Here is an 18,211-nt window from a genome sequence, read left to right on the forward strand (position 1 = left end):
TTACAATAACAAGAAGAAAAACACCTTCCATATTTCAGATTTTCACCCTAAATTGTAATACAGACCTAAGTTAATGGCTTCATCTCGTAAGCAGGCCTAAACGGAACTACCTTTTGACTTCAATCTATCTTTGAACAGAGAACTCTTAATCTGATTACTACTTTGTCTTTGATTAGATTGTTCATTTAGAGAGAAGGTTTTCAAATATCTCTGTCAAGCTTAAATTATTATCGTAGGAGATTGAATTTCAAAATGCTCGGAAGAGTGTGTAAGAATCATGCTGTTGCTAAAGGTTTCCTCTTCTAATAAATATATAGATATTTACATTTTTATATCGTAAGTGTTTTTATATAGTTATTTCATTGATTAGACGCAATTTTGTTCTATTTAGAGTCGACTGGATACACAAGATGATGAAGCCAGTTGTACTCATTGTTTGCAAGTTATTTGGTTTGTTTAGATATTTAGTTGTTGTTGCATGATTTGGACACTAGGTGGCGGTAGTTGGGCATAGGTTGTTTATGTTAGAGGGCATAGGTCACAGGAAGTGGAGGGCACAGGTGGGAGGAGAGCCAACACAGTTCTCTCAAGATTTATACCTTTCTATAGGAAAATCAGGTCTGTTCATCATCTGCTTTGTATTTATTATTGATATTTTATTTAGCAAAAGAAACCATCAATTTAACTTCAGGAAGACCGACTGGAAAATTGGAAATTCAGTTTTTTATGTCAGCGTTCATTCTTTTTGACTCCACCTGTGCATTCATGACAATAATTGGACACTGGAGCGTTGAAGAATTGTCATTTTAGAAGAGACGGAGCGGCCAGGCATCGATTCAGACGAGCTTCTGCTCTTTAACTTATTTCTGCATCCGAGGATCTTTTTAGTCATTTTATCAAACTGAAGGTTGCAACGGGCTGATCAGGAAGTCACACACACACACTTGACTTTAAACTGTGGGAGAAACACTGCACAGGGAGAACATGCAAACTCCAGACAGACAGACTTGAACCGACGATGATTCTAGTCTTTGAGGATTACATCCGGGATTAAACGCTGTGCCTTGTTTTCTTGGGTGGTCTGAGGTGGTCCGGCACGTTTACAATCAAAAGTGGGTCGTAATCGGTGCTTGTTTCCTGCATTTCAGTCGCTGCTTGGAGGAAGCTGGTGGAACACACACACACACACACACACACACACACACACACACACACACACACACACACACACACACACACACACACACACACAGAGTGATGTCCTGAATCTACACACTGTTGTATTTAGTTTCTGCAGCGCAGCTTTTGAGGGGAACGCTTCCAGAGGAATGCTCTTTCTGGTGTGGAGTCGGTCCGGGCCGCAGAATTGAGGGGGAGGGCAGAGAAAGTTTTGGAGGAAATGGGTGTTGAGGACTCCTCCTATATCTTGACTCCACATTCCTCCTCTGTGTTCCGTCTGTCCAAGTTCTGGAGCTGAAACGTCCAGAAGGAGAGGAAGAGCTGAGAAAGTGAATTTCTTGACTTGTCTGCAGCCGGAGGATCACTGAATGTTTTGGACTCTTGGAGCTCTGAGACTGAACTGGTAAGGTCTTCATCCAGAAAACAAAAGATTAAAAAATGTAGAGGAGAAGTGGTGTTTTCCTGACACATGCAGTCATGCTGTCATTGGGCAGGTCACGCCCAGATGTGACCAAACCGAGAAAAGACAGAACAGCGTTGTTTGGAGACGACTCGCCGCTCGTCTCGCTGACGGAGGATCTGCAGTTTATTTACCTCCATCAGTGCCAGATACGTCAGACTGTTGCACAGAGCAGACGCAGCAGTTTGTTTTCAATCGTTCGTGATCCAAAGAAGCATGTGAGCGAAGGAGCACAGAGGAGAAAAGAAGGGAAGACGTGCAGAGTGATGAGAAGAGAGGAGAAGCAATGGATCTGAGTCTGTTGAAATGAGCTCTTTAGTTAAACCTAATCCAAACAGTCTCATAGAAATTAGGCATAAACTCAATATTCCTAATGATGGTTGCACTGTGAGCATCAATAGGCCTTTAAAAGTCTATTTATATAGTAATATAATATTTAGTGATCGTATCCAAGGGAAGTGAAACTTACAGGTCTTTCTTAAATACGTCCCTTCTGCTTTATGTTTATGTCGTCAGTTCCTAATAGAAAGAGAAGCAATACAGACTGGATTTACTCTCGACCCCTCCTGTTGCCGGAGTGACTGTCGTGTAAATATATAAGAAATACACTGAGTCACTGAGGCTCTGCTGTTTGACTTGATAGCAGCCAACCCAAACACACACCCAGCCACTTCCTCACCCACAAGCCTTCCTGCCTTTTCTTCTGTCAGATGGGGAATATAAGTCTAAATGCTTTCCGGGCGATTGAAGGAGACCCGAGGGTCCGACGGGATGTACGGGTCCATAAAATACCACCAACCAGGTTAAACAGTCAGCAAATGTCAGCTGTAAAATCAGTTTAAAAGAAAACACTTAAAAGTAGAACATTTCAACACGAGAGAATTTTCAAGCTCTTTGGTCCCCAAGAAGGTTTAAAGTTGCACAAATGTTTTAAAGTCAAACATCAATACGAGCTATTTCATTCTGGTTAACTCTATAAAGACATTCAAATTGCTCACGGTTCATGTATCACAGCTTAAAATGTCAAATGAGACCTGGAGACACTGGAGAGAAGTCCAGTGAGAAACTAAAAGGTTCTCACACATTTTCACTTCAGTGAGGTTGCAGGAGTTGCTGGTTGGACTCGGTGAGGTTGCAGGAGTTGCTGGTTGGACTCGGTGAGGTTGCTGGAGTTGCTGGTTGGACTCAGTGAGGTTGCAGGAGTTGCTGGTTGGACTCGGTGAGGTTGCAGGAGTTGCTGGTTGGACTCGGTGAGGGTTGGACTCGGTGAGGTTGCAGGAGTTGCTGGTTGGACTCGGTGAGGTTGCAGGAGTTGCTGGTTGGACTCGGTGAGGTTGCAGGAGTTGCTGGTTGGACTCGGTGAGGGTTGGACTCGGTGAGGTTGCAGGAGTTGCTGGTTGGACTCAGTGAGGTTGCAGGAGTTGCTGGTTGGACTCAGTGAGGTTGCAGGAGTTGCTGGTTGGACTCGGTGAGGTTGCAGGAGTTGCTGGTTGGACTCAGTGAGGTTGCAGGAGTTGCTGGTTGGACTCGGTGAGGTTGCAGGAGTTGCTGGTTGGACTCGGTGAGGTTGCAGGAGTTGCTGGTTGGACTCAGTAAGGTTGCAGGAGTTGCTGGTTGGACTCGGTGAGGTTGCTGGAGTTGCTGGTTGGACTCGGTGAGGTTGCAGGAGTTGCTTATTTACAGCTGCTCTCATGTTTTCCTCAGAGACTGGACCGACTGTAGATATGGCTCAGCCAACGCTCGTTTCTCCATAAATAAGCGGAGATTGTCAGACGAGATGCACGATGATGAAAGTCCTCGAGGTTTCCTCCTGGGGCAGACGGAGACGCCACGACGCTCGCTTTCATTTACTTCACGATGCAATCAGCATTGATTATTATCAATAGTTGGTTGGCTGGTTGGCTGGTTGGTTGGTTGGATGGTTGGTGAATCAATAGTTGGTTGGCTGGTTGGTTGGTTGGGGCAGATGGAGAGGCCACGACGCTCGCTTTCATTTACTCAGGATGCAATCAGCCCAGACAGAGAAGGCAAGGCATTTCACTGGTTGCTTGGTTGCTTGGTTGGATGGTTGGATGGTTGGATGGTTGGTTGGTTGGTTGGTTGGATCAATAGTTGGATGGTTGGTGAATCAATAGTTGGTTAGTTAGTTGGTTGGTTGGTTGGTTGGTTGGTTGGTTGGTTGGATGGTGAATCAATAGTTGGTTGGTTGGTTGGTTGGATCAATAGTTGGATGGTTGGTGAATCAATAGTTGGTTAGTTAGTTGGTTGGTTGGTTGGATGGTGAATCAATAGTTGGTTGGTTGGTTGGTTGGTTGGTTGGTTGGTGTATCAATAGTTGGATGGATGGATGGATGGATGGGGAACAGAGAGACGGCCACACACACATTCACAGACTGGACTAGGGTTAGACTCTGAGAAACTTCTGGTAAATTTAACTTCATTGAATCTGTGAAATCAACAAAAAAAAGTTCAACTTTCTATCTTTACACAAATATATCAATATTCCACTCCAGTTTATCACCATGATGAAGGATCCCCAGACAGGAAACGTTCACTTTACTCGGAAAATAAGTAAGAAGTTTAAATAAAGAAGTCTTGTTTGATCAATATAAATAAATTATATCAAAACATTGTTATAAAAGCTCCGACCTGAGTTGATCAGTTATAGAAGAACCTTACCATTAATGGACCGATTGATAATATCTTTTATTCCACCAACAGCCCACAGGGTTTTCCTTTTGCACGCAGGACACCGGAGTCTTCCTCACTCCTCTTCGTCAGCCATGGTCTTTCTGCTGGTTTCTCTCACTTTGCTGCATGTGCTCACTTTGGCCTTGCTTCTCATCGCCACGCTGGAAAAGGTGAAACTCGAGTCTTCCTTCAGTAAATGTCATTATTATTCTGTGTTATTTGAGTAAAACGTATTCCAATAAAAAAAACCACCCTGACAGTCGTGGTGGGTCTGGGCCGAGTCAGAAATCACTGACCTCTGGTACAACTGTTTCCATGACAACGAGACGGAAACCTGGTTGTGTGCCACCACCAGTGAAAGCGGTGAGTTCTTTGGTTTTTCCTTCCCCAGTTTGGTGTTGATGGTTTTGAGTGTGAGCGGTTCTCCTCCTCAGACTGGCTGCAGTCCGTCCAGGCCCTCATGATCCTCTCGGTGGTCTTCTCCTCCATCTCCTTCCTGGTTTTCCTGGTTCAGCTCTTCATTGTGTCCAGAGGAGGACTCTTCTACTTCACTGGCCTCTGCCAGGCCTTCGCAGGTCCCTCCTTCTTTCTTAAGCACATAAAAACACCTTTTGTAGTTGTACTATTATAGAGACGGGAAAGAAAACCTAATTACCTAAAGCTGAGAAAGGAAATAATAAATTACAACTCTTCTCTGTAACTAAGTTGTATTTCTGGGTGCTTTAAGTATTTAATGTTATTCTTAAGTACATTTTTGAGTACACCAATGATTTACATCATTAGTCACATTTTTATTAAATATTTGTTTGTTTAAACAGAGAAAACAAAATTCCACTTCACATCTGCGTTTCCTTACAAATGAAACATATTATTTTTTTATGCTGTAATATTTATCTAAAGAATATTATTTGAATTAAGATATTCTAGAGCAGGGGTCTGCAACCTTTTTGTTGTGCCTCCCTGAAACCTTGAGGAAATTAGACCTAAATAAATACTTTATCTTTTTAGTCATTTTCAAAATGATTTATCGGTTGGATTTAAAAAAAGAAAAGAAAAAAAAGACAAATAACATCTAAAATGTGAAAAAAACCTAAAACCACCAGAAATTCAGGAAAAAAATGGTAAAATGACTAGAATGCCTAAAAAGCCAGAAAAGCTTAAAAATGAAAACTAAAAAAAAGTAAACCTGCTTAGAAAAGTGATGAAATGTCCTTCCTGTTGCTATAAGATTCTATATCTCCTCCCAGTAAATAATGTTTGATGTGTTTTAGTCAATTTTCATCCTTTCTGAGCTCAAATCAGTCGCTGTTAAGTCTTATATATATTATCATTTAATTACTTTTTACATTTTAATCCTGTCATATTTGATATCCAACTTTATTTCTATTTATTGTGTGGAGCAATGCTTAAAGTATTTATAGAATAGAATAGAAATATGTTCTTCATCTCAGGGAGGAGTGACAGTGTTTGCTCCATACAGTAGTAATGATTTACGGTAAATAGGATGACATATTTTTTTTAAATATCACAAAGTAAAAACAACCTCAAATAGTGATAGTAATATCTGTCATTTAAATAAGACTGATATTTAAATGTGTTCTTCTCCATTAGGTTGGGTTGAGGTCAAGTAAGACAGAAAAAGGAATGCATTTCTTTATATAGCGCGTTATTTAGATGAATAAGGCCACGTTTCCAGGTACCTGGATATTTGAAAAAACGGTGATATTTCTCTGCGTTTGAGCTTCACATTTACACATAAACCAGCTTCGACTCGCCACAAAGGAGAATTCCTCAAAGCTCCTCCCACAGTGGAGATGTGGATAAAATCCGTGTCTCTAAAGGCGTGTAGGTCGATATTTAACTCACAATTCCTGAGGTGTTTTTTTTTTTTCAGGATTCTGATTGGCTATCATGGCTTCATGCGTCTCGTTACACTGCCCCCTACAGGGCTGGCTGCTCATAGCAGCTCTGAACCAGCTGGATATGTGGCTCCATGTAAATTAAGATTTTTTTTTTTAAAGGCAGAGAGGGAAATGCACTTCAATACCGCACCTTACCAAAGACTATTTTTTATTTGAATGTGAATGTGACATGCTGCTGCTGCTATTAGTGGTGCAACAAACGGAATTTGGTTGTATTTGCACAATGACAATAAAGCTTTACGGAAATATAATTTTTTTGTAAAACCCCAGGTACGTGTAAACGTGGCCTCAGTCTGTTTCAAAAAGTTTCCAACATGTGAATTGAAGAAGAAGATTGTTTTTTGTTGCCTGGGACTCTCCACAGGGTTCACAGACTTCGCAGCCTGCCTCATCTTCACCTTCCACAGAAAAGAGATCCTGAACGACTCCAGAGATCTGAGCAGAGGTCGCTTCGGCTACTGCTTCATCCTGGCCTGGCTCTGCGTCCCGCTCCTCCTGGTGAGCGGCGTCCTGTACGTCCACCTCCGGAAGAAGCAGTGAAATGGGAACGTCTTGGCCTTAAAAGCAGCCGGGCGGTGGACAGTGAAAGACGGCTTTAATTCACACGATTGTGCTTTCTTTCTGCCTCGGTTTCCACCCTTCAGTAGTATGTGACATGAGGTCATCACGCCAGCATGCGGCTCTGAAAGGCTTCACCGTGACGCGTCGCGATAAATCAAACTAATAAGAGCTCAGTTATACTGAGGGATCAAAATCTCATGTCAATGTGTTACATGAAGGACTCAAACAGTCGAGAATAAATGTGTTTCTCTGTTTACTCCGTGGCTCAGATTATTGTATGCAGCTCTAAATACTCAAGAACTTGAAGCGTGTTCAGCAATTTTTAAAATGTTTGTGATTTTAGGGGGCGTTTTATGAGCATTCCTGTCTTTATAGGGAGAGTCTGAGTAAACCAGCGTTTGTTTAGTCGTGAAGATCCTCAGAAATCACCGAGCTGGGTCAAACTGGAAACACAATCATTGGATTAGTCTCTAAAATATCTTCAAACATTTGCATTGGTCTGAATTTCCTCACTGATCTTGATGCAAAAAGAAACTGTTTGTCATGTCTGAAGTCTTTTAGTTTAGTTTGAGTCAGAAAATGTGAGAAAAGAGTTTTCAGCAGATCAGCCCGGTTTCCATCCAATAAGGATTCACTCCGTGCTGCAAGAGAAAAACTGCAGTATTGTGCAGTGTGCATGCAGGCTCCTGAACACTTTAGTCTTCCTGCTGTGACATCCATGCAACAGATGCAATTTATTTAGTTTCTGAGTGACATGTTCTCACAGTCGGGGCTCTGCAGCACCACTCTGGTGTTTCATGAGCGAATGCAATCCTCTGATTCACATGGTCTATTTCTCTGTCTTCGGCTCACTCATCCTCGTGTCACATTCAGTTTGCTTTGTTTACACTTCACTCAGAGGAGATTAGGAGAGAGACGTTTAAAAAAAAAAAAAAAAAAAGACCTGTCAAATATGTAGTCGGACCAGCAGCGTTTCCTCGGTGACAGGCTTCACATAAACAGAAGATTTTTAAAAAAGATAATTAGATGAATAAAAACTTCCAGATGAGACTTTGTGTTCAGTTTGCATGAAACAGCCCAGAAACAGAACCTAGGAGAACCTGGGAGAACCTAGGAGAACCTAGGAGAACCTGGGAGAACCTAGGAGACGAGATCAGACAGAAAGAAACACGTAAACTCATTCCTGGTGCAGAAACCGAAACCCTAACCGGGGAGGCCCTGAGGTTTCGTTTAGCCAGCGGAGCTGACGTGTGCTCATGAATGAGTGCCTGTGCAGCATTCAGGTCTGTCAGCCGCACAGAATGTTTGGAATCTGAGAACAAAGTCAGAAACAAGGAGTGGAAGGGTTACGAGGAACCGGAGGACAGGCAAGGGAGGGGAGGGGAGGGGAGGGGAGGGGAGGGGAGGGCTGCTGCAGCCGCTCAGATCCTCTCAGATCCTCTCAGATCCTCTCAGATCCTCTCAGATCAGCAGCTGGAAGCGACTGTCCAGGGGGTGAGTGTCGCTGCGGTCCGGCTTTAACATTCTTTTCCTCCCAAGTGAACCGATCACAACCACTGACTGAGTTCTGATCTCGTCCCTGGAGGCCCGGCGCTGCTGCACAGGAGCGTGACTTTGCCGGAGGGATGAATGAAATGATCTCTCCAGGGAGGATGAAGACAGACACCTTCTGGCCTCGGACGATCTTGTTCCACAGCTTCAGTCGGTAGTGAGACTTTTAATTAAGGACTTCTTGGCAGAGACGCGCCAGAGGACTGCAGCCATGTCAAACTCCCAGGAGCAGAGCTTGGATGAGAACGTGGTCTTCCTGCCGGTGAGCGAGGCCTCGGCGGAGTTCCTGCACTGCGAGCGGGAGCGGGAGGCGGTGGAGAGGCTCCTGGTGGAGGGACCCGAGGCCTTCTACAGCTCCACGGAGCAGTCCGGCTGCTTCCTGTCCCCCGAGGAGGTGAGCCAGATCACCGGCTGGGCCCAGAGCTACTGCTTCAACCCCCCGCAGACGCAGCAGGAGAACGGCGCCGACGGGCCCGACGACGACGACGACGACTTCTGTTCCACCTACTTCCCCTGTGAGACGGACATGCCGACCCCGAACCTGGAGCTGGGCTGGCCCGACAGAGACCCCGGGCTGCTGCATGGGAGCGTCACCGTGCACACCAGCCCCCCCCCAGAGGGCGAGCCCGCCGTCAGAGAGATCATCAGACGACACCTGCAGAGGGCCGGCCAGGTATGCAAACACTGATGGATTATTTAGAGATTACTTTTTTTTTTTATTGTTAGTTTGACTAAAAATAATTAACCCAATAATAATAATAATAATGATAATTAACCATATTTTACCTTGAAGAAGACAAAGCTCTTTGAAACGTTTCCTGCCAGCCACATAAAAATTATAGTGATTTAATTTCTGAAAATATAACAAAGAAATCCAGTAACATTTAATATAAACTTCTTGAAGACTGACTTTGAGATAAATGGTCCAGTTTAGATATATTTCTTGTAGATTATTTCAGTTTGTGGCACAACACACTGGGTTCTGCGTTTATGGTAGTGGATATATAAAGGATGGAAAACAGAAACATAATGATGGACAGACAAATATACAATATTTATCTGTAGTACCATTAGTTACAGTATAAACTCAACAAGGGAAATGAAGAAAATATGAAGATGTAATAAGAATATAATAATAATAAAATGATATTTTAATGATATGATATTATATGACCGCGTATCTTGACATTAAAAGGAATTATATATAAACATAAAAGTAATGAAACATGTAACTTTCATGTTAAATCCTCAGTTTTACAGTTCGTGCAGTTTTTCTAAATCTGGTCTGAACTCTGGATCCTGCCGAGCTGACCGCCATCCCCCCTGCTGTGCAGTTAGTTGCCATAGTGACGGACAGACTGACGGACGGAGTGATAATCAGTGATTTACACCACGTCGCCTCCCGCGGCGTCCCCATCTACATCATCCTGAACCGGAGGACCACGCAGGAGAATTTCACGCTCAACAGGCTCCGGCACCCGGTGAGGCCACGCCTTCACGTCGGCACTCAGCCAGCAGCCGTCCTCCGGCTGACAACAACAAATGCGTCGTTACTGAATCACTGCATGAAGCCGTCAGGCACAGCGAGACACACACACTGTCTGCATGGCAAACAAACCTGACACACAACATTTGTACTTTTTAGAATGGCATGTCACTCACACACACACACACACACACACACACACACACACACACACACACACACACACACACACACACACACACACACACACACACACACACAAACCGGTTGTGCAGCATTCGATGTTTAAGTCGGTGATGAAAGAAGTGTCTGATGATGAAAACTACAAAAGAAACTTTGAATTATTTCTGACTGTTAAAGAAGAATTGATTTCTGGTTTGGTCGTGACCGGAGGATCAAACCAACAGAGTTCTGAATGGATTGACTCAAATATAATTCTGAAATCACATATTTACACGTGACAACATCAAATATACGATCTGGACACCATTTCTATGTTAAACAGAGTCTCTCCTAACTGAACTGGATCTGGACTAAAGCCAGTCAACAGTCACATTATTAATATTATTAACTCCGTTTCCAGGAAAACATTTCCTTTCTACACTCACCATGCGTCTTGTGCAAGTTCCTGCAAATTAGTCACTGGTGTCAGTTACTGCTTACTTCTTTAAAACATCACTCTTTTATTTGAGTATTTGAAAATGATGAGTTTCTGATCCACTACAAATGGTCACGTTTAACGTTAAAGGCCTTTAACAGTGTCTCTTCAGAAGCACAGCAACATTCTTTAGGTCATGAAAATCTGTTGAAAGTCTCCGTATAATTAAATGGCGTCAGATTTAGTAACTTATAGTTTAAAACGTTTCTGAATTCTCATTGAATGTTGCCTAAAATCTTTCACAATGCTGTTGTCAGGAATAAGAACGTGACGTTAAATGGTTCTTTGCTCCATGAAGGATTAACTTGACGTTATCATCAGCTGCTTTATTGTGGTGAAGCGGCTCCACGTTCGCTGAGCTTTCGACCCGACGTGGGTTAAACTGCAACTCCTCAACATTTAAGATCAACAAACATTTAAACTTCAGTCTGCGTTGATCACATAGTGTTCAGTACAAACAGCATGACTTCAAACTGTAATTATTCAGGAGGATTGTGAGGCGCTGTGGGTGTTTTGTTTTCCCAAAAGGAGGAAACCAGCTCTGCTCTCAAGACGCTGAAATCATATTTAGAATGTACTCCCAGATTACTTATAATCTTAAATGAATTCAATGTTCGTATGGAGAGAAGATGCATTTTTATAACAAACTAATATCCTCTTAATATAACCAAAAACACAAATTCAGATTAACTTCAGTTTACATGTTTTATTACATCTAAAATTATATTATCAACAAAATCGTTCATAGATTTACGAATGAATAAATTAATACAAGAATTGTTATTATTATTATTATTATTATTATTAATATTCTTCTTATTGTTATTATTATTATTATTATTATTATTATTATTATTATTATTATTATTATAATATATTCTCAATCAATTAAAATTTCTATTAAAATAGAAAGATTAAACATCTATTTTCTGTTTTAAATAAATAAATAAATAAATAAATAAATAAATAAATAAATAAATAAATAAATAAATAAATAAATAAATAAATAAATAAATAAATAAATAAATAAATAAATCCTTCTAATTATGGACTTGCTAATTTACCCTTGACAAAATGTGTTTCACTTTGTTGAAACAATTAAAAAAAGCATTGTTCCCTTTTGAAGAAACTAATTTAACAAACATAAACTATCAATGCTTCACTCAGTAAACGTAGATTTCTAAAAAAAAATTCAGTTCATCTAAAAGGCAGCGGTTGCATTTTGCTCATTTTAGTATCACGTAGTACCATAGTATTCTGTACAAAGTGCCATTAAATATAAGCTTAAAAGTTAAAAAATCTCTAAAAACCAAACCCCTCCATGCATCCATAGAACCACGACCGGACTCCGAACAGGAAGTGGAAAGTTCCCATGTCTGAGTAAAGACCTGTTCAGAGTGTCACGTCACAACTTTATCTCCTGCTGTGACGAGTCAGTGTGTGTAAACAGAGATAAACTCTCTCTCAGAGTTTTGTGTGACGTACTCTTGATTCACGATGTGACAGAACATGCGGGTCCGGATCCTGGGAGGGAAAAGTTTTTGCACAAGAACAGGCCGGCTGGTGGTCGGGGAAATGAAGAACAAGTTTCTGCTGGTGGATTTAGAGACGGTGATTCATGGCAGCTTCAGGTGAGCACACACACACACCCTCCCCATCCTCTCTTTAAACCATGTCCAGCCTCGTGAGGGTGACCCCACGCCTCCTCCTTGTGCCCGGCAGCCTCACGTGGACGGACGCTCACCTGCACCGGCAGCTCGTCACCGTCCTCACTGGACCGGCCGTTGAAGCGTTCGACCGGGAGTTCCGGATCCTGTACGCCGCCTCCACCCCGGCCACCGAGAAATGGAGCGTCGCAGGAAGCCACTCCAGTGTGGCGCATCAGCTGAAGGACTTCTCAGATCCCGGGATCCACAGAACGCTCTCCATGGAGCCTGAGGTCATCAACCCTCCGTCCCCGCCGTCAGACTGCTTCCTGGACTGGGAGGCCATGGGCGTTGTCCAGAGAGACGGCAGCTGCTTCTCCCAAAGCCCTCTCCATCAGTACGGGGACATTGTGGTCCAACAAGTCCAGCTCGGGGACCAAAACATGCCTGTTCAGGATGGACTCACCATCAGGGACGAGCCCTTTGTGGAGAGGAGAAGGTACCGTACCTGGATCGGCTCCACTAAAGCTTTCCTGGGTGTCCGGTGGAGGCGGTTCCATCTCCTCCTGGTTGGCTCAGTAGGTTGTTATCAATGACGTGTGTGAGCAGTGGCCAGAACCACAGACAACACAAGTGACAGACGTTTAGTGATATGGCTTTGGAGAGGAAGATGTTTCGGGTTGAACTCAAGAAAAAACACAGATGTTCCGTCTGCATCACCTCAATATTTAAAAACAAAACTTTGCTGGTCGGTTGGTGCTGCAGCGGATTGAGACTTGACTTGAAGAGTCGGGGGAACCCGGTTTGAGTCCCGGTTACAGAAGGAAAAGTATCCAACATAAAAACTAGTCCAAGTCCACAGTACAAGTTAAAGGGCTATGAGTATCTTGGTCTGGTTGGTTCCAGAAATCTTGTATTCAAAGTTTCCCCGATGACACTGTATAGGCTGTCTGATGAAAAGTACTGAGGTAGAAACTTTAAGAACGTATATTTATTTGTTTCTGCACAGTTCTCTAACACCAGTGCTTCAGCCTCATTTTTGTTCCTTCATTTACAATAACCTGCCTCTCGACCACGTTGGCAAAAAACCCTCAAAAAATGTCTCTTGAGAAAATATTTCCATCTTTTTAAAGATGGTTTGATCAAGTGTGTTTGTATTCTGCAGGATTTATGAAAACTCTTCCCCACCGACAAGCGCTGCAGCAGATGAATTCACTAGTTCCACGTGAGTCTCGTTCCAGAAGAACAAGTACTTTTTAACACCGACTACATGTTGAGGATTTTATTGATTGAAAGAGATTTCAGTCTTTCATTACATTATTTTCAGAGTCCCGGAGCCCTCGTCAACACGAGCAGCACTTCCAGAAAGAATGCAAAGGTGAAAATGAAAATTCGTCCATCCGTCCATCCATCCGTCCATCCATCCATCCACCCATCCACCCATCCACCCGTCCGTCCGTCCGTCCGTCCGTCCGTCCGTCCGTCCGTCCGTCCGTCCGTCCGTCCGTCCATCCATCCATCCATCCATCCATCCACCCGTCCATCCGTCTGTCCATCCATCCATCCATCCACCCGTCCACCCGTCCGCCCGTCCGCCCGTCCGTCCGTCTGTCCGTCCGTCTGTCCGTCCGTCCATCCATCCATCCATCCATCCACCCATCCATCCGTCCGTCCGTCCGTCCGTCCGTCCGTCCGTCCGTCCGTCCGTCCGTCCGTCCGTCCGTCCGTCCGTCCGCCCGTCCGCCCGTCCGCCCGTCCGCCCGTCCGTCCGTCCGTCCATCCATCCATCCGTCCACCCCTTCCGCCCGTCCGTCCGTCCGTCCATCCATCCATCCATCCATCCGTCCGTCCGTCCGTCCGTCCGTCCGTCCGTCCGTCCGTCCGTCCGTCCATCCATCCATCCTTCCGTCCACCCGTCCGCCCGTCCGTCCGTCCGTCCGTCCGTCCATCCATCCATCCATCCTTCCATCCATCCATCCATCCATCCATCCATCCATCCATCCGTCCGTCCGTCCGTCCGTCCGTCCGTCCATCCATCCATCCTTCCGTCCGTCCGTCCATCCATCCATCCATCCTTCCATCCATCCATCCATCCATCCGTCCATCCGTCCGTCCGTCCGCCCGTCCGCCCGTCCGCCCGTCCGCCCGTCCATCCATCCATCCATCCATCCATCCACCCATCCATCCGTCCGTCCGTCCGTCCGTCCGTCCGTCCGTCCGTCCGTCCGTCCGCCCGTCCGCCCGTCCGCCCGTCCGCCCGTCCGTCCGTCCATCCATCCATCCGTCCACCCCTTCCGCCCGTCCGTCCGTCCGTCCATCCATCCATCCATCCATCCATCCATCCGTCCGTCCGTCCGTCCGTCCGTCCGTCCGTCCGTCCGTCCGTCCGTCCGTCCGTCCGTCCATCCATCCATCCTTCCGTCCACCCGTCCGCCCGTCCGTCCGTCCGTCCGTCCGTCCATCCATCCATCCATCCATCCTTCCATCCATCCATCCATCCATCCATCCATCCGTCCATCCGTCCGTCCGTCCGTCCATCCGTCCGTCCGTCCGTCCGTCCGTCCGTCCGTCCATCCATCCATCCTTCCGTCCGTCCGTCCATCCATCCATCCATCCTTCCATCCATCCATCCATCCATCCGTCCATCCGTCCGTCCGTCCGTCCGTCCGTCCGTCTGTCCGTCCGTCCATCCATCCATCCATCCATCCATCCATCTATCCATCCCTGAAATCCATGTGTTTTCTCTCCTGCAGGATAGAACAGAGAATAAAAATGGCCGTTAAGACTCGACTCTCCACAGAGCAAAACAATCATTTCCACGAAGGAAGTCCAGCAAGACGAGACGATAAAGCACCAGATTCCCCACATGTGTTTTTATCTGCGCTGAGAAGAGAGCGCTGGAGGACGGACGGCGTACTGGAGGAGGAGGAGAGCGGCTTGGGACTGGAAAACTCCCCGTCCTCCCGGGTAAGAGGCCGTGCTCTGTGGAGTGGCGGCAGTACGAAGCTCCAGGGTGTAACCGGGGTGTCTCCTCTCAGAAACCCGTGGTGGCGAAGCCGCCGCACGCCGAGAGCTTCAGCTCGCTGAGCGACATCATGAGGAGGATCCAGCTCAGGAGTTCTGGGGCTTTAAAGAAGGGAACCAACTCAGAACGAACCCGGTCCATGATGGATCTGAGCAGACATGAGCAGGAACCGAGCAACCAGGACAGGGGCCCGCCGGTACCCCCGCTTCAAGGGCAGTGTGAGTCTGCAGGACAGAGAGAGTGAGAGAGTGAGAGAGTGAGAGAGTGGGTACACATACAGTACACTATGCAGTGAGATATGATGTGATACTGTACAATACAATTTGACCTCAGACGATACTATGCAGTACAACATACAATATATAATACGACACAATATGGTGGATAAACGTTAAAATACGATACGATTCAATAAGAATTGATGATATGAAATCATTTTATACACGATGCCGTACATAACCACACAGAACAACCCAGTTCACTACAGTAAGATTCAATACGATGTGATTGATATAATACAATAGTTCAATACAACTTGATGCAGTACTACACAACACAGAATGGCACAATATAATAGATATGATGCAATACAAAGTCATACAGTACGTAACAATACAAAACAACTTCGATACTGTATGAATACTGTTGAATTATGGAACTGTAGAACGATGAGTTCAATACTTTATATGAAGAATTTCCTCCAGGGATGAACAAAGTGATTCTGATGATGCAATACAATAGTACAATCTGATAGATATGAAACGATACAGTACAAATGCACTATAAATACAGTATAGACAATCCGGTATGGCACAATATAATACTGCAGATTATGATAAATAAGATTCAATATAGTACATAACTACACAATACAGTATGATACAATATAATTCATAATGAGAGCCAAGACCGTGTCATGTGTTTCATCCTGATATTTTATTTTCTGAGTACTCTGTAAATGTTTTATACTCATCCAACTGACACCTTACAGGTAATAAACTTCAAGTTTAATATTAATGCCCCTGGTTGCAATAAATCCTGGACAATACTATTTATATTTTAGTGTCTCTTCATGATGAGGTTTGTGAAGTATTCTGACCAGGAGAGGTGGTGAGTAACATGACTGAACACAGTAACATGACTGAACACAGTAAAATGACTGTACACGGTAACATGACTGAACACAGTAACATGACTGTACACAGGAACATGACTGAACACAGTAACATGACTGTACACAGTAACATGACTGAACACGGTAACATGACTGAACACAGTAACATGACTGAACACAGTAACATGACTGTACACGGTAACATGACTGAACACAGTAACATGACTGTACACGGTAACATGACTGAACACAGTAACATGACTGAACACAGTAAAATAACTGAACACAGTAACATGACTGTACACAGTAACATGACTGAACACAGTAACATGACTGAACACAGTAACATGACTGAACACAGTAACATGACTGAACACAGTAAAATAACTGAACACAGTAACATGACTGAACACAGTAACACGACTGAACACAGTAACATGACTGGACACAGTAACATGACTGAACACAGTAAAATAACTGAACACAGTAAAATAACTGTAAAGTAGAAGGAAACCATGATGTCCATGCCGTCGACATGCAGCAAGAAGTATTCATCCTCTGATCTGTGCCAGTTGGACGGGTATTAATTCCTGCTCTGCAGCGTTTGATGAATCCGTGTTTCTGTGACAGTTTGAACCGGATCCGATGACGCCTGCTTTAGCGTTGATGAAGAAGAGGAACGACCACGTGAAATCGGCTCTGTACGGACCTCCAAAGAACTTCCTGGTCAGAGAGAGGCCTCGCAGCTCCAGCTTTGCTCTGAAGATGGACTGGAGGAGGTCACTGACCGAGAGGGAGGCGGAGCACGACTGAGGAGCTCCGCTCACATGTGGGACGACTGTCCAGTGGAGGATTCTCACATAAAGCATTCTGTAAATAAATAAAACATTTGTTGTGCTGCTCCACGTGAACGAGGTTTGATTCATGCATCTCAATGCTGCAGGCAGAGACGATGCAGTGAACTTCTATGGTCAAGTCAAGTCACCTTTATTTCTATAACCAGCTGTGGCTGAAGCCAAAGCGCTTCACAGAAAAAGACAGAATAAAAAAATAATTAAAAAATGTGATGGATTCAATCCAGTCGACAGTCGAGAGACAATCATTTTTCATTAAACGTGGCTGCTGCTGCTCATTTATCTAACAGGGATTTTAGTAATTAGTAGTGGACAGAACACTGGTCTGTGGTGAGAGCTCACCACCTCACAATCAGCAGCAAAGCCTCACTGTAAAAGTGAATATACAAAAACAAGAAATCTGCAAATTGCCACAAGCAAATGATTTGTTTTTGTGACATTTCACTTCATTTTACATGTTTAACATTCCCTGATGTTGACATTGTTTCTTCATAGATTTCAACTTGCTCAGGTTTTGTGAAAAGACATCAAATTGATTGTAAACCTCTTTGTGCTAAAACAAAAGAAAACACTTGTATTGATTTTTTTTTAAAAAGCATTTAAAGGTTGTTATGCCGTCATGTTGATGATCTGACCCCTCTCGAGGTAGAACGGAACCGAGTGGATTCACCAAGACTGAAGGGAAATTGATCAACCTGGTGTGGATTAACTTTTCTGCAAAAGACAAAAAGAACAAAGTTTGTCTCTCTCTCTGTTTACCCTCATTGTGTTTTATTAGTTCCTGGATCCTATGTGTGTTCTGAGTAGTATGTAATGTTTTTAGGACTTTTCTTGACCCTGGGAAGAATACTTGCCTCTACTGTGCCACCTACTTGGATCCTGAAGCAAAAAACAATAAAGAATGAACATAACTCATATTCTTTTTAATTCATAAAGATCTAACCGTTTATATACTGTTTTTATAGAAGATTGTGTGTGTGTGTGTGTGTGTGTGTGTGTGTGGGTGTGTGTGTGTGTGTGTGTGTTTTCTCCCTGGACGTACTTTAGCAAACATCTGTTGGTAA

General features: G+C 44.1%; 2 protein-coding genes across 4 annotated transcripts; both read left to right on the plus strand.

Moving 5' to 3' along the window:
* The first annotated feature begins 1,245 nt into the window (after window positions 1–1,245).
* emp3a (epithelial membrane protein 3a (MAM blood group)) lies at window positions 1,246–7,862 on the plus strand. Of its 2 annotated transcripts, none has more exons than XM_080461854.1 (5): window positions 1,246–1,582; window positions 4,361–4,500; window positions 4,591–4,693; window positions 4,765–4,905; window positions 6,617–7,068. In XM_080461854.1, the coding sequence occupies exons 2-5, from the start codon at window positions 4,423–4,425 to the stop codon at window positions 6,790–6,792; spliced, it is 498 nt and encodes a 165-aa protein (XP_080317980.1). In that variant the 5' UTR covers window positions 1,246–1,582; window positions 4,361–4,422; the 3' UTR covers window positions 6,793–7,068. The 2 variants fall into 2 exon arrangements, with proteins under 2 accessions (XP_080317980.1, XP_080317979.1); XM_080461853.1 differs by having other exon boundaries at window positions 1,248–1,582; window positions 4,388–4,500; window positions 6,617–7,862.
* Window positions 7,863–8,184: 322 nt separating this feature from the next.
* fam83e (family with sequence similarity 83 member E) lies at window positions 8,185–18,063 on the plus strand. Of its 2 annotated transcripts, none has more exons than XM_080461214.1 (10): window positions 8,185–8,307; window positions 8,399–9,037; window positions 9,699–9,845; window positions 12,015–12,139; window positions 12,231–12,653; window positions 13,320–13,379; window positions 13,482–13,532; window positions 14,908–15,121; window positions 15,193–15,397; window positions 16,924–18,063. In XM_080461214.1, exons 2-10 carry the CDS (start codon window positions 8,576–8,578, stop codon window positions 16,926–16,928), a joined length of 1,692 nt encoding a protein of 563 aa, XP_080317340.1. In that variant the 5' UTR covers window positions 8,185–8,307; window positions 8,399–8,575; the 3' UTR covers window positions 16,929–18,063. The 2 variants fall into 2 exon arrangements, with proteins under 2 accessions (XP_080317340.1, XP_080317341.1); XM_080461215.1 differs by having other exon boundaries at window positions 8,268–8,307; window positions 8,553–9,037.
* Window positions 18,064–18,211: the final 148 nt, after the last annotated feature.

Source organism: Lipophrys pholis (assembly GCF_963383615.2).
Source record: "Lipophrys pholis genome assembly, chromosome: 4".
Lineage (NCBI taxonomy): Eukaryota > Metazoa > Chordata > Actinopteri > Blenniiformes > Blenniidae > Lipophrys > Lipophrys pholis.

What these genes read in the sequence shown, in the direction of transcription:
- emp3a (XM_080461854.1), top strand. Translation starts at nt 4,423, where the DNA reads ATGGTCTTTCTGCTGGTTTCTCTCACTTTGCTGCATGTGCTCACTTTG. An exon ending in TGCCACCACCAGTGAAAGCG is followed by an intron (nt 4,694 to 4,764) that starts GTGAGTTCTTTG and finishes TCTCCTCCTCAG; the next exon opens with ACTGGCTGCAGTCCGTCCAG. An exon ending in CCTCTGCCAGGCCTTCGCAG is followed by an intron (nt 4,906 to 6,616) that starts GTCCCTCCTTCT and finishes GACTCTCCACAG; the next exon opens with GGTTCACAGACTTCGCAGCC.
- fam83e (XM_080461214.1), top strand. Translation starts at nt 8,576, where the DNA reads ATGTCAAACTCCCAGGAGCAGAGCTTGGATGAGAACGTGGTCTTCCTG. An exon ending in TCAACAGGCTCCGGCACCCG is followed by an intron (nt 9,846 to 12,014) that starts GTGAGGCCACGC and finishes ACGATGTGACAG; the next exon opens with AACATGCGGGTCCGGATCCT. An exon ending in CCCTTTGTGGAGAGGAGAAG is followed by an intron (nt 12,654 to 13,319) that starts GTACCGTACCTG and finishes TGTATTCTGCAG; the next exon opens with GATTTATGAAAACTCTTCCC.